Here is a 17384-nt window from a genome sequence, read left to right as displayed (position 1 = left end):
ATATTTATAAATGTAGTTACTTTTAATGATTTAATACATACTTAATTTGAGGACTTAATGTGACCAACATTTGTATTTTGTTATTTCCAGGCCTTATGTGTATTCAGTCTTTGAAAGACCCTCCACATGTACTGCTTTGTACTTTAAGTGGATTAAATTCTAAGGTATCCAAGGCACTAGGTATGGACAGGAGTGATACCTCTCCTCAGGGCAGTATATGTACCTTTGCAGATAAGTCTTCCAGGGCTCTGGAGCCTTGACTCCTTCAGCCTCCCCCAAGTCGCCAACCTCAGACTCTGCCTTCACACTCAGCGTGGTGCCCTCACCCACCTCCGAAGTCTGCATCTGCCATGGTCACAAGAACTCATTGTTAAAGGTTTTACAAACAGGGACAAAAATAGAGGGTTCACAGAGAAGCTATGGACCAGAAAGTGGGATACAACCCAATAGAAGTGTCGGGTTATGAGATAAGGTATGAAAATAGAGTAAGATTGAGGCAGAAGTGCGTTAGGAAGATGGTATATAATCAGGGTAAAATGAAGAAGGTGAGAAACTAAGTGATATGGGGTGACGCAGTCCAACAACGTGTCAATAAGTTTACCCTCTAAGGCCACCATCACTTAACTCACATATCCCTCTGCCACCATAATCAATTCTCACAGCCCATAAATTGTTGCCTGTTAGCTTACATTTGTCTTACCTTAGTCATCTGCAATGTCAGAAGAGACGCATTCCCCATGGGAGGATAGTTGTTGGATTCAATACTGGAAAACACAATGTTTCATAGTTCAGAGCAGTGGAATCAGTCCATATGGCTACTATGCAATTGAACACTGGCCTACCCACCTCCTGTGACGCCACCCCCCCCCTCCGCCCAACCATCCAAACTGGTGCAAGTGCCTGTGGTATGGCATATATGTGGAATCTACTCTACAACAAGTCCCACTGGCGTACTTCAGCAGGTTTGTGCTAGGATCCACAGTAGCTGGCATCTGACCATCTCCTAGATCACACAAAATGAAAGAGCTGAAAGGGTCCCTAACAGTTTCTTCTGCACACCAGATTGAGCAAAAAAAGGCCTCTCCACTTCATAAACAATCGTAAGTACCTGCAGCCCTTTATACACACCATCCAACCCAGGCTGTATCTGTCCAAATTAGAAAAGAAGAATCAATTGTGTAAGTAAAGTTGTGGGTGGCTTGTTGATGGCACTGGAACTCTGAATTAGCACCTACCTCACTTCATTAATCCTCCCAATGGATATAACAGTCATTGGTTGTGTCATCCATTGCGTGGTGCAACCCACGTAAGCATGTAAACACTCCCCTTCTGCAGGTTTGGTCCTCCTTTATTATGCAGTGAACTTGCCTGTAATGGGGACTTGTCCTAACTTAAATTGACAAACAGAAGGGTCACCAACACTTGACACTTCAATCTTTACCAACTGCTATTCTCTAATGACCAAGTAATTAATATTTAGGGGTCCCTGGTAGCCCAACCTGAACTCCAAGCACAGTTTGACCAGGTAAAGTCTGCATCTATAAGGCAGAACAGAACATTTTGCAGATTTATTTTCCTGAGTTTAAGATAACTTTCTTGAATTAATACTTATATCGCAAAAATGCTTTTTAAAGGGCACTCATATGGATTCAAATGAGGGGGGAATTAACCTCTGTTTCCTGGTGTGGAGTCTGGTCAGAGGAAACTCACTGATGGTGGTCATACTCTTTGCAACCACCAACCATTGCAAAAATTGGTAGTTTTGTATATGGAGTTAACAAATATTTGATTTGTTCACCAACAGGCAGACAATAATACTCCAGAATGTGTTGCAGTTGTTTTAAGGCTGTGTTGGGCAAGTGGCTAATTCACCAGTCATCTAAATAGAGGAAGATGTGCCTCGTTAACGTTTCATATTGCATTGACTAGTGCAATGGGCGCTGGTTAAAGCCATTGGAGCCGAGTTCGTCCCAAAAGGGAAGCACCTTTGTGTTGTAGGGAGCATTTCTTGCTACTGAGTGGTGGTCAGGTAGCTAAGTGATCACTGAAGCTGAGCCAATTCCCTTTTTGCCATAATATTTTTGACATTATCCAGTGGAAGTTATTGATTGCACTAGAAAAGATTTGCAACAATACTCAGCCCTTCGGTTTTATATTTTTTACTGCAAAGGACCCAAAGCATACTTAAGCTGGTGGAGTTTTTTGATTTTAACTATTTCTCTGGAGCATCTCCTTTGTGGTGTGGAGATGGAGTTGGAGGTTATAGGAAATAGGAAACAAGAAAATTAAACCCTTTTCACACTACTGAGGTGACCTAAGGGTCTTGAATGATGTTCACTGTCCACTCACATAGAGTGGGACTCTTATTCATGCTCATGACAATGGTCCCTGATTATTGATGGGAACCTTTGCGAATAAGGCATAATCAGTTCTGCTCCTTGTTCTTGTGAAAAGAGGAGGAAGAGACTCATCTGTTGTGGAGTTTCTGGAACATGTTATTAAACCTGCTAAAGGAAATACATTGCTTGTATTGTCCTTAAGGGTGAGCTTATAAAACTAGAGGGGTATAACTTTGAAGCATGTGTACGTGTAATACAACAGGCCCAGAAGAGTTTTTGCATCCTGTTTCCTGTAGATGACAGCAAAGAACTTCATACAGGGATGCCGAGAACATTATCTTAACCCTAAAGTGACTTTCTAAAAGATTGTTGTAACCACCTACTCGTTAGGAGGGAGGCTTCTATCTAAACCTTCTTCTTAGTGGTCAATCCTAGGCTTCTAAAGGGAGAAATCATTTATGACCACAAATAGTACAAAGTTAAAGCACACGCAACTCTGGCAAAAAAAATACAAAATCATGATCTGCTCAGCAGTCTGGGAGCAGCCAAAAGTAGCTCACATCACACCAGTCAGAACTGATGAATGCGTTGAGCCACATGCCCTTCTGTGAGATCTAAACCTTTTTAGGTGGGTCTAGTGCAGATCATAAAGCTTGTGCCAAATTTGCTTAGTCACTTCGAGTATGCTGTTCCAACCGACCTAATAGATTCTGCAGAATCTGAGGTTTTGGGCTGGCACTGGGTCGTTAGATGTGTGCTGGAAACTCTTGATCAGCAAACAGTACTGGTAGAAGCTTTCTTACTATAATGGAGTCTTGGTACTTTGGTGGTTTCCATGGCACATAACCATTATATGAACCTCCTTCGGTATTGTCTTGATAGTGTACGCAATACAAGATGGGTAATCGGAAAACAGCAAGCATATTGAGGCCATATAATCTCCAGGTCGTCTGCAAAGTTGGGCACTGAAAGTGCCAAATAGCTGTTCCTTGAATTAGGCATGGGGATTCCGAGTTTTCCCTGGACTAGGCACTTGAGAATGTTCCCCACAATTAGGCCAAGTACTCACCTGGTTGTCGCCACCTGGTCATGAAAACATCCTAGATTCTTCCCTAGATGGATCTGATAACCACTTTGGGGCTCCTCTTAATTTAGACAATGAAGACTCCCAAGGAATGTCCATAGAATTTAACTCGATAGAACTGGGTCACCCTTCAAACATGGCGTGGATTTACATTGCCTCTAAATGCATAATCAAAGGATCAGTGCGCATTGATATTCAGACCCCTCTTTCAATTCCTGATACAACTACATTATCCTTAGTGGTGGGACCTGAAATAAAGGGTCTAGTTTCTCGACTAGGCGGAGGGCATTTAGAATGTGTGGCCATCCCCTCCACCTTCTTAGTCGAAGACCATTCAGCATACTTCAAATATCCCTGCCAATGCGGTGGGAATAGTTTTGCCAAAAGTTCATTCTGATGCGCTGGAAGCCTTTTTGTCAAAACTGATATTTCGACGAATGGCAAATGGGCAACGTTTTGTTTTGCACTATCACACCTCTAATTTAGAGGTTTATTTATGGAAAAGGGAAAATCAATGTACCCTGATGTGCAGGAAGATTTATTCCAGTTCGTGGGGGCCGCTTCTGTAGTTTCCAATGCAGGACAGAACAGTAAAAATGTGTATCTAAAGGATAGCCCTAAATCAGGGGAGTGCTGTTGATGCAGTGACTTATGGACGTGTAGTGGCTTAACTGCTGGGCAAAGGTTTCTGTTGGGGGAGCTACTGGGACTCCACCAGCGGAAACCTGGTGCTTCGCCCACCTCTGAATGGCTCAAAAAAACTGTAAGGATGGCGAACCAGGCGTCAGTCACAGAATAAATAAACCTCTAAATCTGGACCACCACCACCCCCGAAAACAAGTGCCTGGGGATGCCTAAGAATAACTTACACATATACTATAAGAGTAAGGTGTGTTACTGAGGCTCCGGCACAGCGAACAGTGCCTGTATCGTCCGATGTGGCAATTCCTCTACCAAAGTATCTGTAGCCCAATGACCCATACTTTTAAATGATAAAAAGGAGCTTAGACATAAAAATGAAAAATTTACTTGTGAAAACTCTTTTACAGAGTTAGCATGTTTCAAAAATGTATAATGCTTTGGGATTTCTCATAGACAAGTATTCCTAGACTGACGAAATTATTCAAAGCGTGAACCCGTAGAGGATTTAACGTATAATCCCTAAGTAGGACAAAAAGGGCTTGCGTTGCTCCTAGGCAATGAGTCAATGTGGCTCCATCTCTCTAGGAAAGAATTAGGAATTGAAGAGCTGAGGCGGCATCATTCATTTGAGGGAGAGACTTGGTAGTGTAGAGAGATCCAAATAATCTTGGGTATCAATATTCAGTAACAAAGCATTAAATACTGTCCAGCTCATCACGTAAATGGATGACCCACGTGTTTTAGGGAAATGAGGAGGAACATAAAACCACAGAATCTTTTTTCACTATGGAGCGACCTTTAGTACTCTACAGGAACACCATCAGCGTCACGACCAATGCCGAAGACACACTCTCCGCCGCCGAACACCTACACTTCCAGATCCACACCGACCCCAAAACCACACTCAGAGGAACCCTCATCTACAAACCCCCGGGCTCGTGCACACAATTCAGCTAAACCATCGCCGACTTCGTCAGCCCGCATGCACTAACCTCACCAGAATACATCCTCCTAGGGGACCTGAACTTCCACCTGGAGAACGACAACAACACCACCACCCTGCTCGACAACCTCGACAACCTCGGACTCAAGCAACTGGTGAACACCCCCACCCACTACGCCGGCCACACGCTGGACCCCATCTTCTCCGCCAGCAACCACGTCTCCTTCAGCCACTCCACAGGACTACACTAGACCGACCACAGCTGCATCCACTTCACATTCACGAAGACTACATCCCACCACTGCACGCAACAGATCCCCCGCAGATGCTAGAGCAAAGTCACCACAGACCAGCTAACCACATCACTGAGCCAGAACCCACCAGCCGAAGCTCTGACACCAACGACGCAGCTCACAATCTCGCACAGTGGATCACCAACTGCGCCGACTACCTTGCTCCACTGAAGAACCCCCCAGGCAAGACCAGAAACAGGAAAACCACATGATTCACCGACGCCCTCAAAGACTCAAAGAAATCCTGCTGTACTCTCAAAAAAACCTGGCGCCACGAACGGACGACAGAAAACATGACCCCTCAAGAACGCCACTCGCGAACACCACCAGCTGATCCGCACCACCAAAAGGACATCGTTCAAAGAACGGCTGGACAACAACACCCACAACAGCAAGGAACTCTTCAACATCGTAAAAGAGCTCTCAAACCCCAGCGCCAGCAACAACGACATCACACCGTCGCAAGACCTCTGCAACTCCCTCGCCACGTTCTTCTGCCGCAAGATCGCAGATATACACGACAGCTTTGACGCCCAGACTCCGCCTCCAGTCACCAAACCAATGACCCCCACCACCACCCTCAGCGCCTTGACCCCTATCAGCACAGAAGGTACCACCCACGTCATGAACACCATCCACTCTGGCTCTCCGACTCATGCCCCATCACATCTACAACAAAGCCGACACCATCATCGTACCCCACCTCCGGAACGTCATAAACAACTCCTTTGTGGCAGACACCTTCCCAGAGAGCTGGAAGCACGCAGAGATCAAAGCCCTTCTGAAAAAACCCACAGCAGACCCTAAAGACCTCAAGAACTTCCGCCCCATCTCTCTTCTTCCCTTCCCGGCAAAAGTCATTGAGAAGACCATCAATAAACAGCTGACTGCATTCCTCGAGACAAACAACTCGCTCGACCCATCCCAGTCCGGATTTCGAGCCAACCACAGCACAGAGACCGCCCTCATCGCAGCAACCGATGACATCAGGACCCTGATGGACAACAGGGAGGCAACCGCCCTCATCCTCCTAGACCTCTCAGCCGCCTTTGATACCATCTGCCACTGCACCCTAATAACCAGCCTCTACAACACTGGGATTCAAGGAAAAGCCCTGGACTGGATCACCTCGTTCCTCTCCAACAGAACCCAGAGAGTCCGCCTCCCGCCATTCCGCTCCGCGGCCACCAAGATCATCTGCGGTGTACCCCAAGGCTCCTCCCTCAGCCCAACCCTCTTCAATATCTACATGAGCCCCCTCGCCGCCATCGCACGCAAACACAATCTCAACATCATCTCCTACGCCGACGACACCCAGCTGATACTCTCCCTCACCAAAGACCCAGCCACCGCCAAAACCAACCTCCAGGAAGGAATGAAAGACGTTGCAGAATGGATGAAGCTCAGTCGGCTGAAACTGAACTCAGACAAGACGGAGGTCCTCATCCTCGGACAAACCCCATCCGCCTGGAACGACTCCTGGTGGCCCACAGCGCTGGGCACCGCCCCGACACCCACGGACTACGCATGCAACCTGGGATTCATCTAGGACTCCTCCCTCACCATGACCAACAAGTCAACGCCATCTCATCCTCATGCTTCAACACCCTGCGCCTGCTCCGAAAGATCTTCCGGTGGATCCCCACCGAAACCAGAAAAACGGTCACCCAGGCCCTCGTCACCAGCCGACTGGACTATGGGAACGCCCTTTACACAGGAACCACAGCCAAACTTCAGAAACGTCTTCAGTGCATATAGAACGCCTCCGCATGACTCATCCTCGACATCCCTCGCCACAGCCACATATCTGCCCACCTGAGACACCTGTACTGGCTCCCCGTCAGCAAGAGGATCACGTTCAGGCTCCTCACCAACGCACACAAAGCACTCCACGACATGGGCCCCGAATACCTCAACAACCGCCTCTCGTTCTACACTCCTACCCGCCAGCTCCGGTCCGCCAGCCTCGCCCTCGCCACCGTCCCACGGATTCGCAGAACCACCACGGGAGGAAGATTATTCTCCTATCTGGCCGCCAAGACATGGAACTCCCTCCCTGCACACCTACGACTGACCCAGGACCAACTCACCTTCAGGAAACACCTCAAGACCGGGCTATTCGAGCAGTAGCGACCCCCCCCCTCCCTTCAGCGCTTTGAGACCCTTGCGGGTGAGTAGTGCGTTTTATAAATGGATTGATTGATTGGTTGAGTGACTGGGCCTTTTTTGGGACAAGAGCAAGGACTTCTGACGGGCTCACTTGAACTCAGGGTTGTTGACCCATCTCCATCACTCATACTATACATACGTGTCCTGCTCACCTCTCTTCCTTCACCCTGAGATCCAGAGTCTGCTCTTGCAAGGCATTCTGACTTTGTGCCACCATGTCTTCCGAAGCCTCCTGTTTTATGTGTGCTGAATTCATCCACCCTAGAGACAAAGGTTGCCCAGGACCTGTAATGAAAGACATACAGTGAGCAGGAATCAGAGGAGGAATCAAGTGTCTGTAGAGAGAGGCCTTCCAGGACCACAGTGTAGGCACACAGAGGTGCACTCTGTGTACAATAAGGAACAACAGTGAGCACAGTAAATGCACAACGAGGTGTCGGGCATTTGCAGTGAGAAACCTACAAATAGCACATCACATGGAGGCAGTGTGCCCAGTATCTGTAGTGAGCGGCATCAAGTGGGCAGTTAGGCTGGGATGAAAGACACACCGCGAGGACAGATAGATAAGACATGCATGGTCCCTGCATTGAAAGGGATACTGGCTGCAAAGTGGAAACAAACATAGGGAGGGAATGCAAGGGGCAGACTACAACCACAGAGCAAACCGACAGTTGCCGGCTTGAAAAGACATACCAGAAGCACAGTGAAGGCAGACCGGTTTTGACAAGTGTCTGCATAGACAAACCGAGTGTGAGATCAGGCAGGTATGAGGTTCGTACCCAGTGCCTGTATTGAGAGCTCTCTGAGCATAACACAGAAAAAGAGGGCTTGACCTTGAAAAGATCAGCCGCATTGTGTGTCTTTTTCCATTTGAGGCACAATCCAACCCCCAACATAATACAGACTACACATACTCACCACATTCTGTGGTCGCAGCTGGCTTCAGGGCAGCAGCTGCGAGTCTGGCCATCATGGGTGAGATGAGACCTTTGCTGGCGGAGATCCTGTCCATGATGGAGGTGCTCGTGAGTGATGAGATGGGAGTATCACTGGATCTGGAGCCTGTTTGGGATGGGCACTCTGCCTGGGCAGCACTGGAAGAAATCACACTCATCAGATTGGTCCCACTGACAGGAAGTGATGTATTCAGGCGGTAGAATGGGCTGGTTCCAGAAAGTGCCGCATTGGATAGGGAAAGACTCATAGGCATGTTGCTGGGCAAGGTCTGAGACAAAAGGGTGGACATCTTGCTCGCACTTGGCATGGGGTTGCTAGGCTTGGAGGTCTGCGGAGAAGAGTGCCCTCCTGCGCTAGGGAGAATGACAGACACGGAAGACTGCTGACTGGTGGGGGAGGCGCTCAGGCTAGAGTTTTTGCTACTAATGGCCGAGAAGTCAATGAGGTCATCGTTGCTGGAGTCATCGGGCTCATCTTTGATACCGGTGAGTGCGGAAGGCAGGCCTAGAACACCGGCACTACGGACATGCCGACGCTCATGCTTGCGCTTGTGAGAGGTCATCTGGCTGGTGGAAGTGAAAGTGAAGCCACACCCAGCACGTATACAGTGGAAGTGGTTCGTAGCCTTGCTGTAGACACACCCTTCATACTTGCACTCCTCGTACTTGTAGTACTTCTTGAACCCATCTTTGGCATAAGCATCATCTTTTATGTGGTAGCTCTTGTGCTTCTCAATGTCGCATTTATTCTTGAAGGTGAAGGCACAGCCAGTCCTCCTGAAGAGAGAAACAAAGAAAGGGGTACTGAGAAAGGGCAGCACGCTTACTCAGGGAAAGGCGGGGGCATTCTCTCAGGGGGTAGAGGCTCAGTGTAGAGGGTGAAGTGAGAATAAAATGGAGTCATATTAAAAAGTTACTTACCTGTAACTACAATTCTTCAGCGTTGTACACTTAACAGATTTAAGTGCTTTTAGATCATTTCCAGTCTCCTGACTGGAAATAATCTGTACATTCAGTACAACAGTATACCTAGTTCTGATGCAAAAAAAGATTTGCCTGGCAGGTGCATCTTCTAGGACTATTAACAACCCTGGAAGGTGGTGCACAGTTGTGTATGCTGTATAGAATGGCTTCCGAGTAGTTTGACCTTCCAGGGACAGGACTAGTTGTCTTGTTCTCTCTTGTTTCTGTTTATTTCGTATGTACTGATCTGTCCAGAAGCCTTTCATTTTTAGATAGGATAACCTCTACAAGCAATATGTGAAGCCTGCCTATTGTATAGGTCTGTATCTTGAAAATGCAGTGTTATCCCCCCATTTTCCAGGATTTGGCATCAGGCCGGGGTCACTTTGAGTTTTCGCACCAGCTTGAATTGATCCTCTAAGCATCCTAGAATCTAATGTCATGAAGCATCCAGTTGCATCTCAATCGTAGTCCTGTGAAAACATGCATTGAGAAACAGGACTACAGAAGAACAATAATCCCAACAGCATTTTGTGTTTTTCTACTGACCAAATGAAGTTCTGCCTGAAGCTTCTGGCTAAGATGAGTAGAGTCTGAACACTTGGCTCTGTTCTCCAAATGTGCAATGGAGCCAGGCCTTGCATGTTTGTATCAATGTGTGCTCCCAGAAACCAAAGAGCTGTTTTTTTTTTTTTTTTTAAAAGACATGATTCTTGATAGTCACCGACAAGGCGGACTGATTGCAGAAATAAATTCTATGGTGTCTTGCAAGTGCATACCGCTCCAGTCTGAGAGACCCTCATAAGCATGTCACTGGCAATAGACAGATACTGATTCTGTGCCGCCTATTTTCTTGCCCAACCAGTGATCGAAATTTCACAGCATATATAAATGTTTATCCTACACTTCTAGACAATGGTACTACAAAATCAGTCCTGTTCATTGGTTAGCTGATGTCAGCCTATGCCCGAGATACTCGTCGAAATGTCAATATGATTATTAGTCGGTTACTCCCTTTCAATCAAAATGGGTTTGTCTTCAGGTTTTCTTATCTTCAGCAGAAATTCAAGAAATTGTGACAAGTGTTTCCAAACTTGAGCTGTCATATCACGCCCAAACTGACAAGCCCCTAATGGCTAGTACCGAGATCTGCCAACATATATTAAGGCCCCTCCATTTTTTTTCATCTAGAGGCACAGATTAATTCATGGAATGTTTTTGTGCAAATTCGGAGACCACGCAATCTGTCTGGGCTTGATCCAGTAAGGAAAGTACTCTAGAGGTGTCTCTGTGACCTTTATGCTTCTCAGTTAGGCTTACTGAGAAGGAAAAACGTAATGGTCAAGAAACATTCACCCCATAAAACATCTACAAGCAGAATGGTCTTCACTTACTTAATCTAATTCTCAAGGAGGTCATAAAGTAGGGACTGTCTCTCCCTTGTATCCATGCTAAGGTTGAACATTTCCAAAGGTTTTCTATGAAGACATGAAAATTGCTGATGTTGCAGGGCCTCTTACGGGTCCTCCTCCTAGTTACAATGCATTTTCTTAATTAGAGAAACATCTCAACATCTGTCAAAACGGTGTTTATCTTGATAGGAATTACAAGGTACTAGTAGGATGTTTTAAGAAATTAGGCGAGGATCATTTCCTGTAACAAGTAAACCTGTAGTCAAAAGGAACCTGGAAATGTATGAGCATGATGGCAATGGATAGGGCCGTTATTGGCAGAGAAGGAGTTGTCAATGAGGGGTTCCTAGTAGACAAGGGGATGTCAATGACGGGGATGCCGAAAAGCCATAGCCGTATGATTAATGAGGTTTTCTGAGGATGGTGCTGAAGAGATTTATATGCTACAACCATTACTGTCCCTTTCTGCATCATCAAAGAACAGATCATAGCAATGGGCAGTGCCAATAAAGATCTCAGAGGTGAGGAGAGAAAAACAAGCAAATTTAACAGCTTAGTCCAAGTCAAGACTGTTGACTCTTTTATACGCACTAACAACTTGCACTTTCAATTTCTTTTGATGACTCTTCTTTACCGGGATGATTTGTAAGGAAGAGATAGCTAAAACTATGTCAGTAAATTCTCGAGAAGTGGAATGTAAGAAAGATGCCCTTTTTCCTTTCTCTTTACATTTTTTAAGAGAAGATCTTACACATTAAACATGTCATTCCTTATTTCGCTTCCCTATACAGGAACAGACATCAGGGACTGAAACTCCCCGAGGCATCAACCTAGACTGTGGGAACTTTATCTCACGAGGCAGTAAAATGTTCTGAAAAAATTGGCTCATCAATATCAGAAGTAGTGATTAAGTTGTACCCAGTTTTTAGTGTAAATTGGCTAAGTAGTTTGTAGAAAAAAACCTCAAAGAAGCAGAGCTAACTCTTAAAGTCCCCTAAATTGTGAGAGGATGCAGAAAATCCGAAGCTCGCCCCCAACTATAGAGGGTCCGTTTTAAACATGTTCACCTTATTAGGTAGTCAAAAAACCCAAATAAGGAGGTGGCTATGCTACATAAAATAGTGTATCAAATGTATGCCTTTATTTCTGATGTGTTAAATGTAGAAATATACTTGGGCTGCCCGGCCTTATGATGGTAAGTATTCAAGAGTGTGAAAATCTATGAAAGGGCCAATGCTGGAGGACACGACCCTCCTCTACTTGCAGTATAACAAATACTTGGAGACCAGGAGTATTTCTCAGAACGGCACTAAACCAGGAAAACAACACTGGGTTTGCAGAGTATCTTCTGCAAAGAATTATGCCCATCTTCAGTGAAAGTGTACGGTTTATCCATGGGCCTTCGCATGGGGACAAGATCTTTCTCACCTGCAGATGCATCGTTGCTGCATGAACTGATGTTGTGTGCAACACTGTGGTGCCTATCAGCTGAAGGGTTTGGTCTAAGGACAGGTATTGTGCACCCGCATTGCTTCATTGCTGTGGAACTGCGTAGTCTTGGCAGATTTTGTGCAAAGGACACAGCTCACCAGCAGTGAAGTGTCTGGTCTATGGGTGGGACGTGTGCACTGCTCCGTTAGAGTGAAGTATAGGGTCTCCTTCACAATGGAGAGAGAGAGCATGACACTGCGACAGGTCTTGTGTGCAGGGCCTGGCTCCTCTTCACAGGTGTGTGTTAGCAATAGGTCTGGAGCATACGGTCATGCTCATAAGCTTTGGAATTGTGTGTTCTACAGACAAGCCTTGTGCAAAGCCCCCTGCTTATCTTCATCTGTATGCAGTGTTTTAGTACTTTGAGTAAAAGTTGGTGATGTATAAAGTTCGAACATCTGGTCTACTGACAGGTCTTCTGCCTAAAGCCCTGCTCACTGGAAGTTAGATATGTGGTTCAGCGATGGGTCTTGTATGCAGCATTGTGCTCCCCCAGCTTTAGCTGTGGAATAAGGACACCTTGTGTAGAGCATCCTGCTCACCTGCAGTGGAAGTGAGTGGTCTTCTGCCCGTAGAACTGACAGTCCGTGGTCCCACAATCTTCTGTTGCACGGAACCGCTGGAAGCCGTCGTTGATGAGCTGTGTGTTCTTTTTATGGAAGTTTTCGTGCGTCATGACATCTGAGGTACTGGTGTAAACCTTATTGCAGCCCACCTGCCAAGAAGACAAGATTTTAGCAATCGCAATGCTCTGAAAGCTCACAGCCCTGTTAACACCAAATTGCATTTTTATTTGTATAATGAATAGCCAGTACAACACTAATAAAAGCACAAAGGGTATGGGGTAATAGATGACTGCAACTATCCCCTAATAAGGTTACAGTTATGAGTTTGGGTGCCGAGGAGCAGAGATGCAATACCCTTACATCCCCTATGGAAAATTCCATAAAACACAATTAGGTACACAAAATAATCCAGCACTCCAACAAGTGGTATCAATTCTTATAACAAATAAATGTTCAAAAAGAAATCAGCAGGTGGTGATGTAACTTATTTATTTGGTATTCTTTTCTTTAAAATTTACGACATGAAGTAGCCAACGCGGAATCCGGCGGAGACGATCCTTGCCTACATGGCGTTTTCTCACAAATTTGGACGATTGTAGACAAATGAACACTATATTTTGAAGGCTTTTACAGGAGCAGATTGGAATAAAGTTGCCTTACTATTTATACTAAGGAGACATATGGAATCCCTTTTGAAATTTTGTTATTTTCCTACATATTAAAAAGAAAATTAGAAGTAGAACCGCTAGAAAGGATATTACAAGAATTATCTCGCCCTGAAGAAGTCCGTAAGGACAAAACGCGTTGGCTACTCCATGTCGTAAATTTTAAAGAAAAGAATACTGAATAAAGAAGTGACATCACCACATGCTGATTTCTTTTTGAACATTTATTTGTTATAAGAATTGATACCACTTGTTGGCGTGCTGGATTATTTTGTATACCTAGCCAGTACAACACTGGTCGTATCTCCACAATGCAGAGGGACAGGCGAGTCTTGAAGGGCGGACATGAAGGGACTCCAGCAAAGGATGGGAGAGGGTCTGCTACCTCCAGAATGTGACTCTAGTTAACAGGGTTGGGGCCAGGATGTAGACTGGGTGCACAGACTGTAGCAGGAGCTGCGGCGTGGGATGAATGCCATGAGCTGAGGGCCAGATTTACGAGCTTCTCACGCAGCGCAGCAGCCGCAAATGCTGCACTGTGTGAGAAGGAGAGCGCCATATTTACAGAACTATGGCACTCTCCTCTCTCTAATGTCAGCGCACAAATGTGTGGCCGCGCGCCACAGGCACACCTGTGCACCATAGTGCAAGGGTGTCTGTGAGTCTAGCATAGGTTTTGTACTGGAAGGATACCCTTCCAGAACAAAATACTATGCTTAAACTAACTTTAAACATTTTCCCACTTTCTAGGTGTGCTGCACAGTGCAAAGTAAGCAAATAAAGGAGAAAAAAAGCATTTCTTCTTCATAGCTCCTATCTGAAATGTGCGCTATTTTCCGACGCTAAAACGTGTCTACTTTTTTAAGTAAATAGGGTTTATTCAGAAACCTTGGGTGGTTGCATGGGAACGCTCTTGCACCACTCAGGCTATGCCCCTTTGGCGCTAACTAACGCCAAGTGCTCCTTTTCATTACTTTCAAGTGATTTTCCAGCATAAAACAGGTGTTATACTGGAAAGTAAATGGGTAACAAAAGATTTATTGTTGTTTGGCTTCATTTTTGTGACGCAAACTCTGCGTATAATCTTAGTAAGTAGGGCCCTCAGTGAGCAGGGCATGCTGGTAAGAAAGGGGGGTGTAGGAATGAACTGTGACCCCAGACAGACACTGTGTTGTAATTAGGCGGGGGTGCCGGTTATAGTGTACAGGTTTGTGCAGGTAATGGGTGATCCTGCCCTGGCAGTGTGAGTCACAACCAGCATCGTAGAGAGCCACCCTTCTGCCACCCTGTCCCCACCCTAACCTTCTTGGCCTATATTTGTGAAATGTTGTGATGTTCTGAGCACTAGCACGTGTTGTCGCCGTTCGCTCCTGCTAGGACAACATTTAAACGTCCGTGGATTAGTAAGGGTAGTGCGTTGGTGCGGGCCTCATCACTGAGGGGGGTGACAACATGGCATATTTTTGCCATTTTGTCAAGCCGGGGTGACCAGAAATGTTCCGCACCTGGTACCACCTGACCTGACTTTGCTACGTCTCTTGTTAAACCTGCTCTCACAGCTTGTTCTGTACCTCACACGGGGGGCCACGGGGGCCGGGGATTCATTGGGCGTGGGCGGGGGTCAAGGGACCACTGCGGCACAGTAGCAGTAAACCCAGTGTTTACCTGAGGGAGGCGCGCGCCCGGCTCCGCTGGAATGCTGCCCTGTCCACACTCTGGCATCGATCTGCCGGGAAACCGGGCAACTTTGCCATATTGAGTAAAAAATACAGAGACAATCCAAAAATGTGCCGCTGAGCAATGGCAAGAAGCGAGAAGGCATGTGATGTGCCAACATCTGCAGCATGTCAGAGGGAAGGGAACAACGCTGGCCCTCTCCCTACACCCCACTCCTTGCCGGAAGTTCACGTCCCTCCTCCACGCGCGCTGACGTCACCGCCGGGTGAGTAGCAGCGCGTTATAGAAAGCCCAAGTAAAGTAATTAACCGTACTCATTTTCTTCCCCCACACGCCCTTCCCTCTATTCGTACCGACCCTAATTCCACCTGCACCCTTATTGTGCCCGTGAGATCCATGCCAGCCTTCCACTGTTCCCCTTGTCTCAAGCACCCACCCTTGTCTCGTCGTGCCCACTCCCCATCTCCTCGTCACTTCTCTCCCCCACCGCCGCTGCTGAGGGGGACATAATAACACTTTGACAAATGCCCAAAATGAGTAAGTAAGCCTCTAAATCTCCAGCTTTTTCAAATATAAAAGGCCCTCCGCGGTGACACCTTGAAAAAAAACAGAACCCGCATGGGATGAAAAAAGAATTAAACAAAGCACTCCTGGGGCCGAATCTGCACCGAGAGCTCGGCGTTAAAGCAGGAAAAATGTAGGGTTTCTGTAAACAGGGAGCGGGACATTATCAGCACCAAGTATGGACATGAGAGGGAGACAGTAGCCGACCCTGGCTCCCGAGTTTACTTTATCACACCTTAGTCCAAGTGTGAGGTGGTGGCACACAGTGCTCAGAGGCCTCCGGGGGGGAAGGGCACAGAGAGGCAGACCTCAGGGGCATGGGTGCTGAGAAGCCTCTCACGTGGGAAAGGGTGCCAGGAGGCCTCACCTGCGTCAAGTATGCCGCTCATGGGCACCATTTGAGGGGTCAAAATCCTTCAAGGGGTAGTAAGAACCCGGAGGAACTGCACCGAGAGGCCTGTAATGGGGATAGGCATATAGAAGCCTGCCTGACTCCTGCCCAAACAAGGGTGCTGATGAGAATCTCAGGGGTTGTATGTGTCTCTCCTGTGAACTGGTGCAGAGAGGACTTTTGTGAAGGAAAAAGCAGGCGTCTTGAACAGCAGAGACAATACTAACCAACATTGAGCCTACACAAATGTCCGCGTGCTCTCACAAACACATGCACTGCCACCAAGCACACAGAAAAAAAACCCACTGCATTCACAGGCAACTCACAGTGCACTGGCACAAGCACTCCACACTGCCACCTCACCCACAAACACACCTCCATACACTGCCCCTTCGCAGACTCAGGTATCTAGAGCACACACCCAGATCGCACCCACCCACAGTGTGCACACAACCGCACAGGCTAGTTTATTATATACAGGGAAACTCCATAAAGCCCCCTAAATAGCAAGTACTGTAGGTATCGTGTTTTATAAAGCGGTCCTGTGGTATTTCCTTGTATTTCCCTTGGTGGTGATAATGGATGTTTCTATAAATTGGTGTATGTGCTAACAGGTAAAAGTGGCAAAGGTTTCAAAATGCAGATAAGTGAGAGTTTGCGTTGAAGAGTCAGATGCTGGCTCCCTCTCGGCATAACAGCCTCAACAAAAGAGTGTAGTTTCTGTATTGAAAGACTGGCGCAGGTGAAACAGGTGGTCACGCACAACACAATGTGGAGTTCTCCACGCATAATCAGAAGTTTAGAATTTAGTTTAATGTACATAATAAAATAATTGCCTCTAATTCGGGATTAGCTAGGCAGATTTTTTTTTAAAGCTAACTGTTGGCTGGGATATTCTTTTTGTAGAGCCTTCCTTGGGACCATGGGCAAAAGCCGCAGGCTCAATACTGTATTCTCCTATTGCCGAAAAGTGACCCATTTGGTGTTATCTGTGTATGAGTTCCCCCCATTGGGCAGGGATCCCACCTTGCAGGTATTCATTTTCTTTAAGAAATGAGACCCCCCCCCCTTACAGACTTTCAGACATCTGAAAATTAGAATTATACCCTGGAGAATCTGTCGGAGACTGGGAATCAATGCAGTGATCTCCATGCATCGGAGGGTGCCTCTAGCTCCCTCTCAGATTCAAGACATGGATTGCCATTAGCGTCCTCTCAGGTTCAAGACCT

General features: G+C 46.5%; 1 protein-coding gene across 12 annotated transcripts in view; it reads right to left on the bottom strand.

The window, feature by feature from the left end:
* The window catches only part of CASZ1 (castor zinc finger 1), a 197562-nt gene that overhangs the window by 36895 nt on the left and 143283 nt on the right, over nt 1-17384 (bottom strand). For all 12 annotated transcript variants that reach the window (XM_086921333.1, XM_086921334.1, XM_086921335.1 and 9 more), the window contains 5 exons: nt 12835-13007; nt 8389-9203; nt 7623-7755; nt 701-764; nt 224-345 (listed from right to left, as the gene is read on the bottom strand). In XM_086921333.1, the coding sequence (XP_086777459.1) occupies nt 224-345; nt 701-764; nt 7623-7755; nt 8389-9203; nt 12835-13007 (1307 nt within the window). The remainder of the gene's footprint in view (nt 1-223; nt 346-700; nt 765-7622; nt 7756-8388; nt 9204-12834; nt 13008-17384) is intronic.

The sequence above is a fragment of the Lissotriton vulgaris genome, chromosome 5 (assembly GCF_964263255.1).
Source record: "Lissotriton vulgaris chromosome 5, aLisVul1.2, whole genome shotgun sequence".
In the NCBI taxonomy this organism is placed as follows: Eukaryota; Metazoa; Chordata; class Amphibia; order Caudata; family Salamandridae; genus Lissotriton; species Lissotriton vulgaris.
This window is presented reverse-complemented; position numbering and strand designations above follow the sequence as displayed.